Source organism: Carassius carassius, chromosome 35 (genome assembly GCF_963082965.1).
Source record: "Carassius carassius chromosome 35, fCarCar2.1, whole genome shotgun sequence".
NCBI classification, from domain to species: Eukaryota; Metazoa; Chordata; class Actinopteri; order Cypriniformes; family Cyprinidae; genus Carassius; species Carassius carassius.
In genome coordinates this window covers 10396275-10421077 of record NC_081789.1, presented here as the reverse complement: position 1 = coordinate 10421077, position 24803 = coordinate 10396275, and the positions used below count along the sequence as shown (strand labels likewise).

The following is a 24803-nucleotide window of genomic DNA, read 5'->3' as shown; positions in this document are numbered from 1 at the left end:
GTTTTCGTTAAGGGGCGTGTCCATGGCGCCGTGACAAAATTCAAAGTCTCGCCATGGGAATAAAAGATGTTATAACTCAGGCATAAAATGTCCGATCTTCCCCAAACTTCACATGTTTGATAAAAGTCCTGGCCTGAACAGATCTGAAGGCCAATATTCCATCGGGTGTGGCAAAATGGCTCGATAGCGCCACCTATACACTTTCAACGGTGTGCGTCTCGAGCTACGTTTCATGTACATGTATGAAAATCAGTATACACATGTATCTCTCCAATACCTACAAAAAGTCTCTTGGAGCAAAATCCGAAACCCAACAGGAAGTCGGTTATTTTTAATTTTATGAGCAAATTTTGTGTCATTTTTGTCATTTCCATGCGTTGTATTTTAACGAACTCCTCCTAGAGATTCATTCAGATCAACACCAAAGTTGGTATGCCTAATCTAAAGGCCTTTGCGATGTTAAATTGCGAAGATTTTGAGTTTTCGTTAAAGGGCGTGTCCATGGCGGCCTGACAAATTTCGATGTTTCGCCATGAAAAAGGAAGTTGCTGTAACTCAGACATACAATGTCCAATCTGCCCCAAACTTCACATGTTAGATAAGACTTCTGCCCTTAACAGATCTACATGCCCATATTCAGTTATAGTCATAGCGCCACCTGCTGGCAACAGGAAGTGACATGTTTTACGCTGCGACAAACTACTCCTTGAAATTTTATGACATCAATGTTATTTTTGTGGTCAGTCTAATCTAAAGACCTGTGTGATGTTTAGTTGTGAAGATCTTGAGTTTTCGTTAAAAGGCGTGTCCATGGCGCCGTGACGAAGTTCGATGTGTCGCCATGGGAATAAAAGATGTTATAACTCAGGCATAAAATGTCCGATCTTGCCCAAACTTCACATGTGTGATAAGGGTCTTGGCCTGAACAGATCTGAAGGCCAATATTCCATTGGGTGTGGCAAAATGGCTCGATAGCGCCACCTATACACTTTCAACTGAGTGCATATACACTTTCAACGGAGTGCGCCTCAAGCTATGTATCACGTACATGTACAAAAATCGGTACACACATGTAACACACCAATACCTACAAAAAAGTCTCTTGGTATGAAATCCGAATCCCAACAGGAAGTCGGTTATTTAGAATTTTCTCTGCAAAATTGGCGTTGTTTTTGCCATTTTCAGGGGTTGTACTTTAACAAACTCCTCCTAGAGATTTATTCAGATCAACACCAAACTTGGTCAGTTAAATCTAAAGGCCTTTGCGATGTTAAATTGCGAAGGACTTGAGGTTTCGTTAAAGGGCGTGTCCATGGCGGCCTGGCAAATTTCGATGTTTCGCCATGAAAAGGAAGTTGCTGTAACTCAGACATACAATGTCCAATCTGCCCCAAACTTCACATGTTAGATAAGACTTCTGCCCTTAACAGATCTACATGCCCATATTCAGTTATAGTCATAGTGCCACCTGTTGGCAACAGGAAGTGACATGTTTTACGCTGCGACAAACTACTCCTAGAAATCTTTTGAAATTAATGTATTTTTTTGTGGTCAGTCTAATCTAAAGGTCTGTGCAATGTTAAATTGCGGAGATCTTCAGTTTTTGTTAAAGGGCGTGTCCATGGCGCCATGACAAAATTTGATGTCTCGCCACAGCAAGAGAAGTTGTTGTAACTCAGGCATAAAATGTTCGATCTTCCCCAGACTTCGCGTCAGTCTAATCTAAAGGCCTGTGCAATGTTAAATTGTGAAGATCTTGAGTTTTCGTTAAGGGGCGTGTCCATGGCGCCGTGACAAAATTCAGTCTCGTGACCAAGTTTGATGTGTCGCCATGGGAATAAAAGATGTTATAACTCGGGCATAAAATGTCCGATCTTGCCCAAACTTCACATGTGTGATAAGGGTCCTGGCCTGAACAGATCTGAAGGCCAAAATTCCATTGGGTGTGGCAAAATGGCTCGATAGCGCCACCCATACACTTTCAACTGAGTGCATATACACTTTCAATGGAGTGCGCCTCAAGCTATGTTTCACGTACATGTACAAAAATCGGTACACACATGTAACACACCAATATCTACGAAAAAGTCTCTTGGTACGAAATCCGAATCCAAACAGGAAGTCCGTTATTTAGAATGTTCTCTGCAAAATTGGTGTTGTTTTTGGCATTTTCAGGGGTTGTACTTTAACGAACTCCTCCTAGAGATTTATTCAGATCAGCATCAAACTTGGTCAGTTAAATCTAAAGGCCTTTGCGATGTTAAATTGGGAAGATCTTGAGATTTCGTTAAAGGGAGTGTCCATGGCGGCCTGACAAATTTCGATGTTTCGCCATGAAAAAGGAAGTTGCTGTAACTCAGACATACAATGTCCAATCTGCCCCAAATTTTGCATGTTAGATAAGACTTCTGCCCTTAACAGATCTACATGCCCATATTCAATTATAGTCATAGCACCACCTGCTGGCAACAGGAAGTGACTTATTTTACGCTAAGACAAACTACTCCTAGAGATTTTTTGACATTAATGTATTTTTGTGGTCAGTCTAATCTAAAGGCCTGTGTAATGTTAAATTGTGGCAATCTTGAGTTTTTGTTAAAGAGCGTGTCCATGCCAAAAATGACAAAATTTGATGTCTCGTCACAGCAAGAGAAGTTGTTGTAACTCAGGCATTCAATGTTTGATCTTCCCCAAACTTCACATGTTCGATAAGACTGCAGCCCTGAACACATCTGAAGGCCAATATTCCATCATAATGATAGCGCCACCTGCTGGCAACAGGAAGATTGGCACATATATGGAATAAACATTGATATATTCTGCTTATATTTATGAGTTTAAATGCATATTTCTCACCGTTCACCTATTTACTAGAGACACTCGCTGCCGGTGAGCCCGGGTGCGAGGGCCCGTTCATCGCTGCTTGCAGCTTTAATTCTTCTTCTTCTTCTTCTTCTTCTCTAAGATGAATCGCATTTTTGAGAGCCTAAACATGCTCGAAAAGTCATGAAACTTTGCACACACCTCAGAACTGGCGAAAATTTACATCTGATATGGGTTTCAGAAGTGGGTGTGGCAAAATGGCTCGACAGCGCCACCTATACACGTTCAACGGTGTGCGCCTCGAGCTACGTTTCACGTACATGTATGAAAATTGGTATACACATGTATCTCTCCAATACCTACAAAAAAGTCTCTTGGAGCAAAATCCGAAACCCAACAGGAAGTCGGTTATTTTTAATTTTATGAGCAAATTTTGTGTCATTTTTGTCATTTCCATGCGTTGTATTTTGACGAACTCCTCCTAGAGATTAATTCAGATCAACACCAAAGTTGGTATGCCTAATCTAAAGGCCTTTACGATGTTAAATTGCGAAGATTTTGAGTTTTCGTTAAAAAGGCGTGTCCGTGGCGGCCTGGCGAATTTCGATGATTCGCCATGAAAAATGAAGTTGCTATAACTCAGACATACAATGTCCAATCTGCCCCAAACTTCACATGTTTGATGAGACTCCGAACCTGAACAGATTGACATGCCCATATTTAGTTATAGTCATAGCGCCACCTATAGGCAACAGGAAGTAACATATTTTACACTTCGACACACTACTCCTAGAAATTTTTTGACATCAATGTCTTTTTTGTGGTTAGTCTAATCTAAAGGCCTGTGCGATGTTAAGTTGTGAAGATCTTGAGTTTTCGTTAAGGGGCGTGTCCATGGCGCCGTGACAAAATTCAAAGTCTCGCCATGGGAATAAAAGATGTTATAACTCAGGCATAAAATGTCCGATCTTCCCCAAACTTCACATGTTTGATAAAAGTCCTGGCCTGAACAGATCTGTAGGACAATATTCCATCGGGTGTGGCAAAATGGCTCGATAGCGCCACCTATACACTTTCAACGGTGTGCGCCTCAAGCTACGTTTCATGTACATGTATGAAAATCGGTATACACATGTAACTCTCCAATACCTACAAAAAAGTCTCTTGGAGCAAAATCCGAAACCCAACAGGAAGTCGGTTATTTTTAATATTATGAGCAAATTTTGTGTCATTTTTGCCATTTCCATGCGTTGTATTTTAACGAACTCCTCCTAGAAACTTATTCAGATCAACACCAAATTTGGTATGCCTAATCTAAAGGCCTTTGCGATGTTAAATTGCGAAGATTTAGAGTTTTCGTTAAAGGGCGTGTCCGTGGCGGCCTGGCGAATTTCGATGATTCGCCATGAAAAATGAAGTTGCTATAACTCAGACATACAATGTCCAATGTGCCCAAAACTTCACATGTTTAATAAGACTCCTGACCTGAACATATTTACATGCCCATATTCAGTTATAGTCATAGCACCACCTATAGGCAACAGGAAGTGACATATTTTACACTTCGACAGACTACTCCTAGAAATTTTTGACATCAATGTCTTTTTTATGGTCAGTCTAATCTAAAGGCCTGTGCAATGTTAAATTGTGAAGATCTTGAGTTTTCGTTAAGGGGCGTGTCCATGGCGCCGTGACAAAATTCAAAGTCTCGCCATGGGAATAAAAGATGTTATAACTCAGGCATAAAATGTCCGATCTTCCCCAAACTTCACATGTGTGATAAAAGTCCAGGCCTGAACAGATCTGAAGGCCAATATTCCATCGGGTGTGGCAAAATTGCTCGATAGCGCCACCTATAAACTTTTACCGGAGTGCACCTCGAGCTATGTTTCACGTACATGTACAAAAATTGGTACACACATGTAACACACCAATACCTACAAAAAAGTCTCTTGGTACGAAATCCTAATCCCAACAGGAAGTCGGTTATTTTGAATTTTCCCTGCAAAATTGGTGTTGTTTTTGCCATTTTCAGGGGTTGTACTTTAACGAACTCCTCCTAGAGATTTATTCAGATGAACACCAAACTTGGTCAGTGTAATCTAAAGCCATTTGCGATGTTAAATTGCGAAGGACTTGAGGTTTCGTTAAAGGGTGTGTCCATGGTGGCCTGACAAATTTCGATGTTTCGCCATGAAAAAGGAAGTTGCTGTAACTCAGACATACAATGTCCAATCTGCTCCAAACTTCACATGTTGGATAAGACTCTTGACCTGAACAGATCTAAATGCCAATATTCAGTTATAGTCATAGCGCCACCTATTGGTAACAGGAAGTGAAAAATTTTACACTGCGACAAACTACTCCTAGATATTTTATGACATCGATGTTATTTTTGTGGTCAGTCTAATCTAAAGACCTGTGTGATGTTTAGTTGTGAAGATCTTGAGTTTTCGTTAAAAGGCGTGTCCATGGCGCCGTGACGAAGTTCGATGTGTCGCCATGGGAATAAAAGATGTTATAACTCAGGCATAAAATGTCCGATCTTGCCCAAACTTCACATGTGTGATAAGGGTCCTGGCCTGAACAGATCTGAAGGCCAATATTCCATTGGGTGTGGCAAAATGGCTCGATAGCGCCACCTATACCTTTTCAACAGAGTGCATATACACTTTCAACGGAGTGCGCCTCAAGCTATGTTTCACGTACATGTACAAAAATCGGTACACACATGTAACACACCAATATCTACGAAAAAGTCTCTTGGTACGAAATCCGAATCCAAACAGGAAGTCAGTTATTTAGAATTTTCTCTGCAAAATTGGTGTTGTTTTTGGCATTTTCAGGGGTTGTACTTTAACGAACTCCTCCTAGAGATTTATTCAGATCAACATCAAACTTGGTCAATTAAATCTAAAGGCCTTTGCGAAGTTATGGCGGCCTGACAAATTTCGATGTTTCGCCATGAAAAAGGAAGTTGCTGTAACTCAGACATACAATGTCCAATCTGCCCCAAACTTTGAATGTTAGATAAGACTTCTGCCCTTAACAGATCTACATGCCCATATTCAATTATAGTCATAGCGCCACCTGCTGGCAACAGGAAAAGACATATTTTACGCTGAGACAAACTACTCCTAGAGATTTTTTGACATCAATGTCTTTTTTATGGTGAGTATAATCTAAAGGCCTGTGCAATGTAAAGTTGTGAAGATCTTGAGTTTTCGTTAAGGGGCGTGTCCATGGCGCCGTGACAAAATTCAAAGTCTCACCATGGGAATAAAAGATGTTATAACTCAGGCATAAAATGTCTGATCTTCCCCAAACTTCACATGTTTGATAAAAGTCCTGGCCTGAACAGATCTGAAGGCCAATATTCCATCGGGTGTGGCAAAATGGCTCGATAGCGCCACCTATACACTTTCAACGGTGTGCGTCTCGAGCTACGTTTCATGTACATGTATGAAAATCAGTATACACATGTATCTCTCCAATACCTACAAAAAAGTATCTTGGAGCAAAATCCGAAACCCAACAGGAAGTCGGTTATTTTTAATTTTATGAGCAAATTTTGTGTCATTTTTGTCATTTCCATGCGTTGTATTTTAACGAACTCCTCCTAGAGATTCATTCAGATCAACACCAAAGTTGGTATGCCTAATCTAAAGGCCTTTGCGATGTTAAATTGCGAAGATTTTGAGTTTTCGTTAAAGGGCGTGTCCATGGCGGCCTGACAAATTTCGATGTTTCGCCATGAAAAAGGAAGTTGCTGTAACTCAGACATACAATGTCCAATCTGCCCCAAACTTCACATGTTAGATAAGACTTATGCCCTTAACAGATCTACATGCCCATATTCAGTTATAGTCATAGCGCCACCTGCTGGCAACAGGAAGTGACATGTTTTACGCTGCGACAAACTACTCCTTGAAATTTTATGACATCAATGTTATTTTTGTGGTCAGTCTAATCTAAAGACCTGTGTGATGTTTAGTTGTGAAGATCTTGAGTTTTCGTTAAAAGGCGTGTCCATGGCGCCGTGACGAAGTTCGATGTGTCGCCATGGGAATAAAAGATGTTATAACTCAGGCATAAAATGTCCGATCTTGCCCAAACTTCACATGTGTGATAAGGGTCTTGGCCTGAACAGATCTGAAGGCCAATATTCCATTGGGTGTGGCAAAATGGCTCTATAGCGCCACCTATACACTTTCAACTGAGTGCATATACACTTTCAACGGAGTGCGCCTCAAGCTATGTATCACGTACATGACAAAAATCGGTACACACATGTAACACACCAATACCTACAAAAAAGTCTCTTGGTATGAAATCCGAATCCCAACAGGAAGTCGGTTATTTAGAATTTTCTCTGCAAAATTGGCGTTGTTTTTGCCATTTTCAGGGGTTGTACTTTAACAAACTCCTCCTAGAGATTTATTCAGATCAACACCAAACTTGGTCAGTTAAATCTAAAGGCCTTTGCGATGTTAAATTGCGAAGGACTTGAGGTTTCGTTAAAGGGCGTGTCCATGGCGGCCTGGCAAATTTCGATGTTTCGCCATGAAAAGGAAGTTGCTGTAACTCAGACATACAATGTCCAATCTGCCCCAAACTTCACATGTTAGATAAGACTTCTGCCCTTAACAGATCTACATGCCCATATTCAGTTATAGTCATAGTGCCACCTGTTGGCAACAGGAAGTGACATGTTTTACGCTGCGACAAACTACTCCTAGAAATCTTTTGAAATTAATGTATTTTTTTGTGGTCAGTCTAATCTAAAGGTCTGTGCAATGTTAAATTGCGGAGATCTTCAGTTTTTGTTAAAGGGCGTGTCCATGGCGCCATGACAAAATTTGATGTCTCGCCACAGCAAGAGAAGTTGTTGTAACTCAGGCATAAAATGTTCGATCTTCCCCAGACTTCGCGTCAGTCTAATCTAAAGGCCTGTGCAATGTTAAATTGTGAAGATCTTGAGTTTTCGTTAAGGGGCGTGTCCATGGCGCCGTGACAAAATTCAAAGTCTCGTGACCAAGTTTGATGTGTCGCCATGGGAATAAAAGATGTTATAACTCAGGCATAAAATGTCCGATCTTGCCCAAACTTCACATGTGTGATAAGGGTCTTGGCCTGAACAGATCTGAAGGCCAATATTCCATTGGGTGTGGCAAAATGGCTCTATAGCGCCACCTATACACTTTCAACTGAGTGCATATACACTTTCAACGGAGTGCGCCTCAAGCTATGTATCACGTACATGACAAAAATCGGTACACACATGTAACACACCAATACCTACAAAAAAGTCTCTTGGTATGAAATCCGAATCCCAACAGGAAGTCGGTTATTTAGAATTTTCTCTGCAAAATTGGCGTTGTTTTTGCCATTTTCAGGGGTTGTACTTTAACAAACTCCTCCTAGAGATTTATTCAGATCAACACCAAACTTGGTCAGTTAAATCTAAAGGCCTTTGCGATGTTAAATTGCGAAGGACTTGAGGTTTCGTTAAAGGGCGTGTCCATGGCGGCCTGGCAAATTTCGATGTTTCGCCATGAAAAGGAAGTTGCTGTAACTCAGACATACAATGTCCAATCTGCCCCAAACTTCACATGTTAGATAAGACTTCTGCCCTTAACAGATCTACATGCCCATATTCAGTTATAGTCATAGTGCCACCTGTTGGCAACAGGAAGTGACATGTTTTACGCTGCGACAAACTACTCCTAGAAATCTTTTGAAATTAATGTATTTTTTTGTGGTCAGTCTAATCTAAAGGTCTGTGCAATGTTAAATTGCGGAGATCTTCAGTTTTTGTTAAAGGGCGTGTCCATGGCGCCATGACAAAATTTGATGTCTCGCCACAGCAAGAGAAGTTGTTGTAACTCAGGCATAAAATGTTCGATCTTCCCCAGACTTCGCGTCAGTCTAATCTAAAGGCCTGTGCAATGTTAAATTGTGAAGATCTTGAGTTTTCGTTAAGGGGCGTGTCCATGGCGCCGTGACAAAATTCAAAGTCTCGTGACCAAGTTTGATGTGTCGCCATGGGAATAAAAGATGTTATAACTCGGGCATAAAATGTCCGATCTTGCCCAAACTTCACATGTGTGATAAGGGTCCTGGCCTGAACAGATCTGAAGGCCAAAATTCCATTGGGTGTGGCAAAATGGCTCGATAGCGCCACCCATACACTTTCAACTGAGTGCATATACACTTTCAATGGAGTGCGCCTCAAGCTATGTTTCACGTACATGTACAAAAATCGGTACACACATGTAACACACCAATATCTACGAAAAAGTCTCTTGGTACGAAATCCGAATCCAAACAGGAAGTCCGTTATTTAGAATGTTCTCTGCAAAATTGGTGTTGTTTTTGGCATTTTCAGGGGTTGTCCTTTAACGAACGCCTCCTAGAGATTTATTCAGATCAGCATCAAACTTGGTCAGTTAAATCTAAAGGCCTTTGCGATGTTAAATTGGGAAGATCTTGAGATTTCGTTAAAGGGAGTGTCCATGGCGGCCTGACAAATTTCGATGTTTCGCCATGAAAAAGGAAGTTGCTGTAACTCAGACATACAATGTCCAATCTGCCCCAAATTTTGCATGTTAGATAAGACTTCTGCCCTTAACAGATCTACATGCCCATATTCAATTATAGTCATAGCACCACCTGCTGGCAACAGGAAGTGACTTATTTTACGCTAAGACAAACTACTCCTAGAGATTTTTTGACATTAATGTATTTTTGTGGTCAGTCTAATCTAAAGGCCTGTGTAATGTTAAATTGTGGCAATCTTGAGTTTTTGTTAAAGAGCGTGTCCATGGCAAAAATGACAAAATTTGATGTCTCGTCACAGCAAGAGAAGTTGTTGTAACTCAGGCATTCAATGTTTGATCTTCCCCAAACTTCACATGTTCGATAAGACTGCAGCCCTGAACACATCTGAAGGCCAATATTCCGTCATAATGATAGCGCCACCTGCTGGCAACAGGAAGATTGGCACATATATGGAATAAACATTGATATATTCTGCTTATATTTATGAGTTTAAATGCATATTTCTCACCGTTCACCTATTTACTAGAGCCACTCGCTGCCGGTGAGCCCGGGTGCGAGGGCCCGTTCATCGCTGCTTGCAGCTTTAATTCTTCTTCTTCTTCTTCTTCTCTAAGATGAATCGCATTTTTGAGAGCCTAAACATGCTCGAAAAGTCATGAAACTTTGCACACACCTCAGAACTGGCGAAAATTTACATCTGATATGGGTTTCAGAAGTGGGTGTGGCAAAATGGCTCGACAGCGCCACCTATACACGTTCAACGGTGTGCGCCTCGAGCTACGTTTCACGTACATGTATGAAAATTGGTATACACATGTATCTCTCCAATACCTACAAAAAAGTCTCTTGGAGCAAAATCCGAAACCCAACAGGAAGTCGGTTATTTTTAATTTTATGAGCAAATTTTGTGTCATTTTTGTCATTTCCATGCGTTGTATTTTGACGAACTCCTCCTAGAGAATAATTCAGATCAACACCAAAGTTGGTATGCCTAATCTAAAGGCCTTTACGATGTTAAATTGCGAAGATTTTGAGTTTTCGTTAAAAAGGCGTGTCCGTGGCGGCCTGGCGAATTTCGATGATTCGCCATGAAAAATGAAGTTGCTATAACTCAGACATACAATGTCCAATCTGCCCCAAACTTCACATGTTTGATGAGACTCCGAACCTGAACAGATTGACATGCCCATATTTAGTTATAGTCATAGCGCCACCTATAGGCAACAGGAAGTAACATATTTTACACTTCGACACACTACTCCTAGAAATTTTTTGACATCAATGTCTTTTTTGTGGTTAGTCTAATCTAAAGGCCTGTGCGATGTTAAGTTGTGAAGATCTTGAGTTTTCGTTAAGGGGCGTGTCCATGGCGCCGTGACAAAATTCAAAGTCTCGCCATGGGAATAAAAGATGTTATAACTCAGGCATAAAATGTCCGATCTTCCCCAAACTTCACATGTTTGATAAAAGTCCTGGCCTGAACAGATCTGTAGGACAATATTCCATCGGGTGTGGCAAAATGGCTCGATAGCGCCACCTATACACTTTCAACGGTGTGCGCCTCAAGCTACGTTTCATGTACATGTATGAAAATCAGTATACACATGTATCTCTCCAATACCTACAAAAAAGTCTCTTGGAGCAAAATCCGAAACCCAACAGGAAGTCGGTTATTTATTAATTTTATGAGCAAATTTTGTGTCATTTCTGTCATTTCCATGCGTTGTATTTTAACGAACTTCTCCTAGAGATTCATTCAGATCAACACCAAAGTTGGTATGCCTAATCTAAAGGCCTTTGCGATGTTAAATTGCGAAGATTTTGAGTTTTCGTTAAAGGGCGTGTCCATGGCGGCCTGACAAATTTCGATGTTTCGCCATGAAAAAGGAAGTTGCTGTAACTCAGACATACAATGTCCAATCTGCCCCAAACTTCACATGTTAGATAAGACTTCTGCCCTTAACAGATCTGAAGGCCAATATTCCATTGGGTGTGGCAAAATGGCTCGATAGCGCCACCTATACACTTTCAACTGAGTGCATATACACTTTCAACGGAGTGCGCCTCAAGCTATGTATCACGTACATGTACAAAAATCGGTACACACATGTAACACACCAATACCTACAAAAAAGTCTCTTGGTATGAAATCCGAATCCCAACAGGAAGTCGGTTATTTAGAATTTTCTCTGCAAAATTGGCGTTGTTTTTGCCATTTTCAGGGGTTGTACTTTAACAAACTCCTCCTAGAGATTTATTCAGATCAACACCAAACTTGGTCAGTTAAATCTAAAGGCCTTTGCGATGTTAAATTGCGAAGAACTTGAGGTTTCGTTAAAGGGCGTGTCCATGGCGGCCTGGCAAATTTCGATGTTTCGCCATGAAAATGAAGTTGCTGTAACTCAGACATACAATGTCCAATCTGCCCCAAACTTCACATGTTAGATAAGACTTCTGCCCTTAACAGATCTACATGCCCATATTCAGTTATAGTCATAGTGCCACCTGCTGGCAACAGGAAGTGACATATTTTACGCTGAGACAAACTACTCCTAGAGATTTTTTGACATTAATGTATTTTTGTGGTCAGTCTAATCTAAAGGCCTGTGTAATGTTAAATTGTGGCAATCTTGAGTTTTTGTTAAAGAGCGTGTCCATGGCAAAAATGACAAAATTTGATGTCTCGCCACAGCAAGAGAAGTTGTTGTAACTCAGGCATAAAATGTTTGATCTTCCCCAAACTTCACATGTTCAATAAGAGTGCAGCCCTGAACACATCTGAAGGCCAATATTCCATTATAATGATAGTGCCACTTGCTGGCAACAGAAAGATTGGCACATATATGGAATAAACTTTGATATATTCCACTTATATTTATCAGTTTAAATGCATATTTCTCACCGTTCACCTATTTACTAAAGCCACTCGCTGCCGGTGAGCCCGGGTGCGAGGGCCCGTTTATCGCTGCTTGCAGCTTTAATTATTCTTCTTCTTCTTCTTCTTCTCCAGAATGAATCGCATTTTTGAGGGCCTAAACATACTCAAAAAGTCATGAAAGTTTGCACACACCTCAGAACCGGCGAAAATGTACATCTGATATGGGTTTCAGAAGTGGGTGTGGCAAAATGGCTCGACAGCGCCACCTATACATGTTCAACGGTGTGCGCCTCGAGCTATGTTTCACGTACATGTATGAAAATCGGTACACACATGTAACTCTCCAATACCTACAAAAAAGTCTCTTAGAGCAAAATTCTAAACCCAACAGGAAGTCGGTTATTTTTAATATTATGAGCAAATTTTGTGTCATTTTTGCCATTTCCATGCGTTGTATTTTAACGAACTCCTCCTAGAAACTTATTCAGATCAACACCAAATTTGGTATGCCTAATCTAAAGGCCTTTGCGATGTTAAATTGCGAAGATTTAGAGTTTTCGTTAAAGGGTGTGTCCGTGGCGGCCTGGCGAATTTCGATGATTCGCCATGAAAAATGAAGTTGCTATAACTCAGACATACAATGTCCAATGTGCCCAAAACTTCACATGTTTAATAAGACTCCTGACCTGAACATATTTACATGCCCATATTCAGTTATAGTCATAGCACCACCTATAGGCAACAGGAAGTGACATATTTTACACTTCGACAGACTACTCCTAGAAATTTTTGACATCAATGTCTTTTTTATGGTCAGTCTAATCTAAAGGCCTGTGCAATGTTAAATTGTAAAGATTTTGAGTTTTCGTTAAGGGGCGTGTCCATGGCGCCGTGACAAAATTCAAAGTCTCGCCATGGGAATAAAAGATGTTATAACTCAGGCATAAAATGTCCGATCTTCCCCAAACTTCACATGTGTGATAAAAGTCCAGGCCTGAACAGATCTGAAGGCCAATATTCCATCGGGTGTGGCAAAATTGCTCGATAGCGCCACCTATAAACTTTTAACGGAGTGCACCTCGAGCTATGTTTCACGTACATGTACAAAAATTGGTACACACATGTAACACACCAATACCTACAAAAAAGTCTCTTGGTACGAAATCCTAATCCCAACAGGAAGTCGGTTATTTTGAATTTTCCCTGCAAAATTGGTGTTGTTTTTGCCATTTTCAGGGGTTGTACTTTAACGAACTCCTCCTAGAGATTTATTCAGATGAACACCAAACTTGGTCAGTGTAATCTAAAGCCATTTGCGATGTTAAATTGCGAAGGACTTGAGGTTTCGTTAAAGGGTGTGTCCATGGTGGCCTGACAAATTTCGATGTTTCGCCATGAAAAAGGAAGTTGCTGTAACTCAGACATACAATGTCCAATCTGCTCCAAACTTCACATGTTGGATAAGACTCTTGACCTGAACAGATCTACATGCCAATATTCAGTTATAGTCATAGCGCCACCTATTGGCAACAGGAAGTGAAATATTTTACACTGCGACAAACTACTCCTAGAAATTTTATGACATCAATGTTATTTTTGGTGTCAGTCTAATCTAAAGACCTGTGTGATGTTTAGTTGTGAAGATCTTGAGTTTTCGTTAAAAGGCGTGTCCATGGCGCCGTGACGAAGTTTGATGTGTCGCCATGGGAATAAAAGATGTTATAACTCAGGCATAAAATGTCCGATCTTGCCCAAACTTCACATGTGTGATAAGGGTCCTGGCCTGAACAGATCTGAAGGCCAATATTCCATTGGGTGTGGCAAAATGGCTCGATAGCACCACCTATACACTTTCAACTGAGTGCATATAAACTTTCAATGGAGTGCGCCTCAAGCTATGTTTCACGTACATGTACAAAAATTGGTACACACATGTAACACACCAATATCTACGAAAAAGTCTTTTGGTACGAAATCCGAATCCAAACAGGAAGTCAGTTATTTAGAATGTTCTCTGCAAAATTGGTGTTGTTTTTGGCATTTTCAGGGGTTGTACTTTAACGAACTCCTCCTAGAGGTTTATTCAGATCAACATCAAACTTGGTCAGATAAATCTAAAGGCCTTTGCGAAGTTAAATTGGGGAGATCTTGAGGTTTCGTTAAAGGGAGTGTCCATGGCGGCCTGACAAATTTCGATGTTTCGCCATGAAAAAGGAAGTTGCTGTAACTCAGATATACAATGTCCAATCTGCCCCAAACTTTGCATGTTAGATAAGACTTCTGCCCTTAACAGATCTACATGCCCATATTCAATTATAGTCATAGCGCCACCTGCTGGCAACAGGAAGTGACATATTTTACGCTGAGACAAACTACTCCTAGAGATTTTTTGACATTAATGTATTTTTGTGGTCAGTCTAATCTAAAGGCCTGTGTAATGTTAAATTGTGGCAATCTTGAGGTTTTGTTAAAGAGCGTGTCCATGGCAAAAATGACAAAATTTGATGTCACGCCACAGCAAGAGAAGTTGTTGTAACTCAGGCATAAAATGTTTGATCTTCCCCAAACTTCACATGTTCGATAAGAGTGCAGCCCTGAACACATCTGAAGGCCAATATTCCATTATAATGATAGCGCCACCGGCTGGCAACAGGAAGATTGGCACATATATGGAATAAACATTGATATATTCTACTTATATTTATGAGTTTAAACGCATATTTCTCACCGTTCACCTATTTACTAGAGCCACTTGCTGCCAGTGAGCCCGGGTGCGAGGGCCCGTTCATCGCTGCTTGCAGCTTTAATTATTTTTATGTTTTGTAAAAATAATTTTAACTTCTTCATTGGGTTTAATTCCCAATTTGCTTGTCAGTAATGAACCTTTTTAAATGCAACATTATTATTATTATTTTTTTAATAAAAATCGAGTGTTTAATAATGTCTAAATGTACATTAAACAGCAAAACCTAAAAAATAAGCACTTATGACCAGAAATACTGTTTTGAGCAACTAGTAGAGCTAAATACATGTATTTATTAAACATCAACAAGGCCATCTAGTGTTTAAGCAATGGAATTGCATGTGAATATTATCTTTCTGGCCACCAAATGCCTCTAATTTAAAGCGTGCCTCTTTGCACTGGAATTTAAACCTAAATACTACAGTTATTGTAGTATAAATAATAACCATATTAGAAAATGTTATATTTCAAATGGTCATTCATGGATCATAATTATTGCGCATATTATTTAGTACCATGATCTCTTCAAATTAACTAAACAGGACTGAGTTAACATGTAGTACAGTTATTTTATTGGTTAAAAGTTACACTTAATTGTTTAGTCACATTTAACTGCCAAGGAGGAGTATGAGAACATAATACTGTTCCATTTTCCAGTATAAAATGCTATTGTAAGGCATAGTCATGAGTCAATGTAGTTATCCATGCATAATCAATGCACTTTGTGTGTTACAAATAACTAGAAATCGCTGCAAATATAATGAAACTGCTGTCTGTCCCAATTAATACATTTCAAGCATATTGACAAAACGTTTAGTTTAGTACTATTGATTGCTCGATGAACCACGTGACCGCGTGGCGGTGAGATCAAAGCATGCTCTGGTTCAGCGAGTTTACTCTGCAATATGCAGTGGGATATACATATAAAATATGTTGCATTATTTGTCTACTAGATAATACCTGAATGGCAAAATGAATGCAGTGTCTTAAAATCCTGTCAAAGCTAAGGATATTCAGTGAAAACAATTGGCGTTGTTCATTGGTCGGGCATCGAACAATAAAATGTCTTCATTCGCACCAAAGCCCCGCCCCCAGCTCTGCTCTCTCACTTCTGCATATACAAGTGCATAAGTGAGTTTTGCAACAGAATACCGCAAAAAGAGTAGCAAAAGTCAGAGCGCTAGGATTTGAACTTGTACTTCCAGATCTGAGAGGTTGTAAGTGCCGACTTGACGTTGTGCAGCGAAACTGAAGTAAAGTGCAAAAGTAAATATGTCGTAAACATGTGTGTATGTAATTTTCTTTGTGTGAATGTCATTCTACACATTTGTGACTATTAATCTACAACTTCCAATTCAAAACACGGTTGTTTTGATCATTGTCTGTGTGTGCAAATTGAAAGATTCAGCTTTTCACATCAGAGCTGTAAATTTTAACTTACAAATACAAATATTAATATAACAAGTTCTCACATTCATATCTTCAACCTCTCGAGTTTAGCTACTGATTTACCTCCATATTTAAACAACTACATTCTCACCTGAAATACTGTTAAAATGACATTTCATGACACAATAACAGTAATATTTTGAAAATGATCCGAATAAATGGTGGTTGAAATCACAATGCTGCGTGAACTCAACCAATCAGCATGTTTAGCGCCCAAGTCCCGCCCCCAAAAGTTCTGGAACTTTGAAAAAGTACTACCTCGCCAGCAGGGACTTTCTGAGGGGCATTTTTTACCCAGAACTTTATTTAGTTCCTGCAGTGGAAACACACAGAGTAGCAGCCCAAAGTCCCTAGTTCCTGGGTAAAGCAGAGAGAGAGAGAGAGAGAGAGAGAGAGAGAGAGAGAGAGAGAGAGAGAGTTTGCGCAAGAAAATGGAGATTCATGGTTGACTGCTCCGAAGTGAATCAACAAAGTTTCTGAAAACTGCCACTCATATACCTGAATATAAGCAATGAGAGTCTAACTAATACAAATAAAGAATTGTAACTAGGCTACTACAATAGTGAAACATACAAACAATACATAAAATATACCAGAAACATTTGTACCAGAAACATTTCTGGTATAAAATATACCAGAAACATTATCCCAATATACAGATTAATTATAGTCTAAATGATTAAAATGTGTGTGTTGTGTATTGTGAGAATGTGAGTCGGCTGCTCAGCCAGGCCCCTTTGGTGTCTGGCATCGAGGGCTATCTAGTTATCTCTGAATGTGTTTGAAGTCAGATGGGGAGACCTGTTCAGTATCTTCCAGATAATGGGGGTAAACATTGCCATTAAGCACTCATGTAAATGTATACCATGGGGCCGGATTCTGTAATTTATATTCAAATGTCAAAAGGCTAAAGGAATCCCTACAACATAAAGCCCAAACGATCGTACATGATCCTAAGCAGATGCTACAGTATACTTTAAAATCTGTGTGACCACCGCTGTGCACGAGACAGAGCAGAACACATAAAAATAAGTAAACCTGGGCCTTTTTTACCTGTTGATCACCTTGGCTCTTCTGAAGGTCTTTCAAGGCTCTCTCTGCTTTGGACTTCTCATCCAGAGCACTCATAGCCTACAATACAACAGTTATAAAGGCAACACACAAAATAATGTACAATAAAAGGGCCCCTAAATCTATTTAGATACTTAAGGCACAATTAAAAATATATTAATGTTATCGCGTTATATATAAAATATCAAATTCAAATTCAAATCTGTTGGTAATAAAAATATATGTTTCAGGGACCACAGTATATATCAAGTTTACCAATTTAGTAAAGATATTCTGAATTTTTACTATTTTTAGTTAAAAATCATCATCATCATCATCATCATCATTATTATTATTATTATTATTACCACCATTTCTTCACCTGAGATTCCAAAGTTCTGAGTCTAGCTTTCAGTTTGTCATTGTCCTCTTGTAGTCTGGTAATCTCCTAAAAAATACAATAAATAAAAACAGCTTTATATACAGAAACTGTGTAGATGTTGTATTTAAAAAAAAAAAAAAAAAAAAATACCTTCTGGAGTAGTTCAGACACACCCCCTTCATTCAGTGGTGCTAATTTTGGCTTACTAGTCTCCTGATTTACCTAAAAGAAAAGATGCTTAATCTAGTTCACTATGAACAGACATTGTATTGTCATATAGTATTGTCATTTTTATGAAAAACATATAAAATAAAAATTGAAATGTGGTTTATTAGTTTTGAAGCATTAATATTGCTCATCTGAGGAACTCCTAAATTTTTTTTTTGAAAATTCAACTTAATGAATTTCATTAAGGGTTTTTAAAATACATAATATTTTAACAGAAGTTGTTTTGCACATTTTATTTTCTATTATTAGAAGATTAGCATGAAAAGCAATAATTAAGAACATAACATCACATTACCAGTGTTGGGGGTAACGCATTACAAGTAATGCGAGTTAAATAATCAGATTACTTTTATTAAACTATACTTTTTCAAAAAGCAATGACATGTTTCCCTTGTCTTGACTGAATGCTCTCATGTTTCAATGTTGAGAGATATTAGGAGTAAGTGCAGAAGCGTGCATGCTATCTGAACATGATGCTTACTGTAGTTCTATACTAAATATGAACATGTATTTACAGAATGACTTCAATGATTCAGTATTCCTCAAATGCAAACTCACAATATTATAGAAACCTGCAATAATTAAATGTTAAATAAGACAAAGATTATTTTTCCCTAACACTGGCCATGACAGTCTAGAAGGACAAAAGATGTATTTCACACATTAACCTTCAAAATGTATGAATTCTGAGTAAACCTATCAGAGTTTAGAGTTTATGTGTCATGTCAAGACCTGTTATGAAATTACCTTGCTGTTGGCTTTGAAATCAGTCTTCTCAAACTCAGCTACTTGCTCCAGCAATTCCCTAATAGAACAAGAAAAGAAAAGAAGAAAAAAAATAAATCAGGAAATGAGCTAAATGTAAGGATTCATTATGAATTTTGCACAACAGATGACTATAGATAATTTAATTACAGATAACCTAATAATAAATAGTTATAATTAATTAAAAAGGAGTCAAACGGTAAGGATACACACTTCTCCATTCTTGTATACGTATATATTTAGTATTCAGACATTTAGCAAAATATCCAAGTTTCCATTTTCCATACATTCAATTGAGATGAATCCTTCAGAAAAAAAATAAAAATAATTCACGAACATGACCGAATTAGTCAATATAACTATTCACATATATATATATATATATATATATATATATATATATATATATATATATATATATATAAAGTTATGAATACTTTTGAACATTGTGTAGCACCTGCAGCACTACATGTCCTCCAAAATGACTTCAACATGAGAAAATTCAAATTTTTTAACCAGGTCCTCAATCATTTTATGCAAACAGCCTGTTTAATTCTGAGGCATAGAGGGAGAAAAATGGTCATAAAAAATATTATGATTGTTTTAGGTCAAAATTAAGCTACTGACCTTTAGTGGGCAGTAGGGAAATAAAAAAAGACTATTATAAAATAGACTATTCTAAATGCAGAAAAAAGTTTATATATCTCAGAGCTACAGACAGATTCACCTGCTAGGATTCTCGGTTGAACAGTTAGGTGGAGTCAAAGAAGGACAGAGAGTAAGAGCTTCTAAAAACATACATCTCAGTTACGTACACTGTTCTAAAAGGAAAAACTAAAAATGAAGCCCCTCCTTCTACTTGTGGAAACAGTTTGTGGTAGGCAAACATTTAGCGGTGTACACAGTCTTTGAAGACTGCAGACCGGTATTTAAAACGTATTTAATAGAGATAAAACACACTCGAACATGCACATACTACACAAACAACATGTAACAGATAGCAGCTTTTATGTGTGTAAATGCTACTTCTCTTAGATCTGTCTGTAATTTTTACTGCAGTCCATTTTACTTTTTACAAGTCTTCTAAAGTTATACGTTTTATGACTTTGTGTTAGGATTAAAGTGAAGGAGGAGAAAAACATGGTTTCAATCAAGATAATAATAATAATAATACATTTTATTTAAAAAGTATAAATCATAAAATACAACACACAGTACAATATTATACAACACAGTAGAATATTACTGACAGTCCATAAAAGCAATTGTAAAAAGATGAGTTTTTAACAGCTTCTTAAAACTGGCTATTGTGTGAACTTCTCTAACAGCAATGGGAAGCGCGTTCCATAACCTAGGTGCAGTTCCATGTATAGCTTTGTATGTTAATGTTAGAGTTTTAAAAACAATACGTGACTGTACAGGAAGCCAATGTGAATTAAAGCTGCAAGCAGCGATGAACGGGCCCTCGCACCCGGGCTCACCACCAGCAAGTTGCTTTAGTAAAAAGGTGAACGGTGAGAAATATGCGTTTTATGTCAGAAATATAAGTGGAATATATCAAAGTATATTCCATATATGTACCAATCTTCCTGTTGCCAGCAGGTGGCGCTATCATTATAATGGAATATTGGCCTTCAGATGTGTTCAGGCCAGGACTCGAACATTTTATGCTTGAGTTACAACAACTTCTCTTGCTGTGGTGAGACATCAAATTTTGTCATGGCGCTATGGACACGCCCTTTAACAAAAACTCAATATCTCCACAATTTAACATTGCACAGGCCTTTAGATTAGACTGACCACAAAAAATACATTAATGTAAAAAAATTTCTAGGAGTAGTTTGTCGCAGCGTAAAATATGTCACTTCCTGTTGCCAGCAGTTGGCGCTATGACTATAACGGAATATGGGCATTTAGATCTGTTAAGGGCAGAAGTTCTATCTAACATGTGAAGTTTGGGGCAGATTGGACATTGTATGTCTAAGTTAAAGCAACCTCCTTTTTCATGGCGAAACATCGAAATTTGCCAGGCCGCCATGGACACGCCCTTTAACGAAACCTCAAGATCTTCGCAATTTAACATCGCAAAGCCCTTTAGATTACACTGACCGAGTTTGGTGTTGATCTGAATAAATCTCTAAGAGGAGTTTGTTAAAGTACAACCCTTGGAAATGGCAAAAAAAACACAAATTTTGCAGAGTAAATTCTAAATAACCGGCTTCCTGTTGGGATTCGGATTTCGTACCAAGAGACTTTTTCATAGGTATTGGTGTGTTACATGTGTGTACCGACTTCCGTACATGTACATGAAACATAGCTCGAGGCGCACTCTGTTGAAAGTGTATAAGTGGCACTATCGAGCCATTTTGCCACACCCGATGGAATATTGGCCTTCAGATCTGTTCAGGCCAGGACTCTTATCACACATGTGAAGTTTGGGGAAGATCGGACATTTTATGCCTGAGTTATAACATCTTTTATTCCCATGGCGAGACATCGAACTTTGTCACGGCGCCATGGACACGCCTTTTAACGAAAACTCAAGATCTTCACAACTGAACTTCGCACAGGCCTTTAGATTAGACTGACCACAAAAAAGACACTGATGTCATAAAATTTCTAGGAGTAGTTCGTCACAGTGTAAAATATGTCACCTCCTGTTGCCAATAGGTGGCGCTGTGACTATAACTGAATGTGGGCATGTCAATCTGTTCAGGTCAGGAGTCTTATCAAACGTGAAGTCTGGTGCAGATTGGACATTGTATGTCTGAGTTATAGCAACTTCATTTTTCATGGCGAATCATCGAAATTCGCCAGGCCGCCATGGACACGCCCTTAAACGAAAACTCAAGATCTTCGCAATTTAACATCGCAAAGGCCTTTAGATTGCACTGACAAACATTGGTGTTGATCTGAATAAATCTCTAGGAGGAGTTCGTTAAAGTACGACACCCATTTTGCAGAGAAAATTCAAAATAACCAACTTCCTGTTGGGATTCGGATTTCCTACCAAGAGACTTTTTTGTAGGTATTGGTGTGTTACATGTGTGTACTGATTTTCGTACATGTACGTGAAACGGAGCTCGAGGCGCGCTATGTTGAAAGTGTATAGGTGGCGCTATCGAGCCATTTTGCCACACCCAATGGAATATTGGCCTTCAGTTGTGTTCAGGCCAGGACTCTTATCAAACATGTGAAGTTTGGGGAAGATCAGACATTTTATGCCCGAGTAGGGCTGGGCGATATGGCTTAAAAAAAAAATCTCCGATTTTTTCACACCAAACCCGATTTTCGATTTTAAGCGATTTTTTTTTCTATTTAAAAACAAACTACAACCGACAAAGAAATTGCTCAAAACAAATGATCTCTTTATTTTGTTCTGATTTTCACTTATGCAGTTTAATCTAAATTTTCCCTTTGTGCATAAGTGTAACAGGAAACAAGCCTCAAAACATGCTTGTAAACGAGATGGCAGGCACTGCCATTGTAAACAGTGAAAATGTAGCTTATCAGTTTTCTAATAACTTACAGTGACACAATGCACCTTCAAAATAAATTAAAATATAAATAAAAAATAAAATTGTGTGTCCCTCTTTGATAAAAAACTTTTGGTTAAATAAATGTAACCAAAATGACAAAATTAGATCTATTACAAAAATACATACATGTCACAGTGGTATTCAAAACTTTAAACTCATTAGCGTTAGCATTACAGAAAGGTCTGATTTACGCACTGTTACAACAGTCATTGTTTTTTTCTTTTTACATTGACATTTGAGTTCATGATTTTAATGTTGTTGTTTTTTGTGGCACACTAGACAGACTGTTGATCTTTGAATAATCTCATCTGGTCACCCTAACGCTAGTGAAGTATAACCACACTTTGGAACGTTTTTCCTCTCTCCACCATCGTCACTCTTTATTATTAAGCGTGAGTTTTCGTTCTGTTATTCGTGTGTGTGTGCCGCGCTCGTTCTTGTTGTGTGTTTGTGACTGACAGACAGCCTCCGCGGCGCGCATGACATTGTTCGGGAGGCAGACACACTCTTGCAGTTTAAATCTAGATTAAAGACCCATCTCTTTAACCTGGCATACACATAACATACTAATATGCTTTTATTATCCAAATCCGTTAAAGGATTTTTAGGCTGCATTAATTAGGTAAACCGGAAACGGAAACACTTCCCATAACAACCTATGTACTTGCTACATCATTAGAAGAATGGCATCTACGCTAATATTTGTCTGTTTCTCTCTTGTTCCGAGGTCACCGTGGCCACCAGATCCAGTCTGTGTCCAGATCAGAGGGTCACTGCAGTCACCCGGATCCAGTACGTATCCAGACCAGATGGTGGATCAGCACCTAGAAAGGACCTCTACATCCCTGAAAGACAGCGGAGACCAGGACAACTAGAGCCCCAGATACAGATCCCCTGTAAAGACCTTGTCTCAGAGGAGCACCAGGACAAGACCACAGGAAACAGATGATTCTTCTGCACAATCTGACTTTGCTGCAGCCTGGAATTGAACTACTGGTTTCGTCTGGTCAGAGGAGAACTGGCCCCCCAACTGAGCCTGGTTTCTCCCAAGGTTTTTTTCTCCATTCTGTCACCTATGGAGTTTCGGTTCCTTGCCGCTGTCGCCTCTGGCTTGCTTAGTTGGGGACACTTCATCTACAGCGATATCGTTGACTTGATTGCAAATAAATGCACAGACACTATTTAACTGAACAGAGATGACATAACTGAATCCAATGATGAACTGCCTTTAACTCTAATTTTTGCATTATTGACACTGTTTTCCTAATGAATGTTGTTCAGTTGCTTTGACGCAATGTATTTTGTTTAAAGCGCTATATAAATAAAGGTGACATTGACATTGGCATGAGAGATGTCGCAGATCTCACAGACAAACTTCTTAATAATATCGCAAATTAGAAATGTTTGGTAAGATAAAATGTGCACGATAACATTATTAAGCAAATATTTTCGCCATCGTCACTCTTTATTATTTAGCGGGAGTTTTCGTTCTGTTATTCGTGTGTGTGCACCGCGCTCGTTCTTGTTGTGTGTGTGTGTGTGTGTGTGACTGACAGACAGCCTCCGCAGCGCGCATGACAGATTTCGCAGATCTCACAGACAAACGACGTAATATGATCGCACATTAGAAATGTTTGGTGAGATAAAATGTGCACGATAACATTATTAAGGAAAAATACATAGTACATAAATTTTTTTCCCTCCATTACCGAAAGCAGAACCGATAGCGTCAGATCTTACTGATACTACGGTCTTTCATAATTTAGCCCCGGGGCCAGTTTAATACCAGGTTTCGGAACCCCTCCCTACTGTTTAAGATGCTGGAATAAATTTGTTGTGCTGCTACCTTTTATAGCAACGGCTTTTAAACACACTTTGCAATGTGGCGTTATTTGTTCTGTGTCTGACACTAAAAAAGCAAACCAATTCCAAACAACGGATGAAACGGTGCCTTTCTTTGGAACGAGCTCTGCGCTGTTAACTGTCATGTTGTCTGTGTGCGGCTGTAAGGAAAGCGGGGGGAGGGCGAGCCCACTCTGAACTACGGAAACCTAAGGGGAGGGCCGGTGGTGGAAGTTAAAGAGAAAACCGATTTTCATTAAAAACAAATCGCCCTTAACGTCAAATTCGAGTTAATCGATAAAATCGATTTATCGCCTAGCCCTATGCCCGAGTTACAAATTTTATTCCCATGGCGAGACATCAAACTTTGTCACGGCGCCAAACTTTATCGAAAACTCAAGATATTCACAATTCACTATCGCAAAGGCCTTTAGATTAAACTGACCATAACACATTGTTGATTTTATTAAATTTCTAGGAGTAGTTCATTGCAGCGTAAAGCATTCACTTCCTGTTGCCAGCAGGTGGCGCTATGACTATAAC

The 24803-nt window shown here is 39.1% G+C and overlaps 1 protein-coding gene across 3 annotated transcripts in view; it reads right to left on the bottom strand.

The window, feature by feature from the left end:
• Positions 1-24803, bottom strand: part of lztfl1 (leucine zipper transcription factor-like 1) — a 115744-nt gene that overhangs the window by 19032 nt on the left and 71909 nt on the right. For all 3 annotated transcript variants that reach the window (XR_009425589.1, XM_059524392.1, XM_059524391.1), the window contains exons 4-7: positions 18862-18919; positions 18037-18108; positions 17887-17952; positions 17508-17585 (exon numbers count right to left, since the gene is read on the bottom strand). Coding sequence is in view for 2 of the 3 variants with exons in the window: in XM_059524392.1 (XP_059380375.1) it covers positions 17508-17585; positions 17887-17952; positions 18037-18108; positions 18862-18919 (274 nt within the window). In the remaining variant the exon portion in view is untranslated. The remainder of the gene's footprint in view (positions 1-17507; positions 17586-17886; positions 17953-18036; positions 18109-18861; positions 18920-24803) is intronic.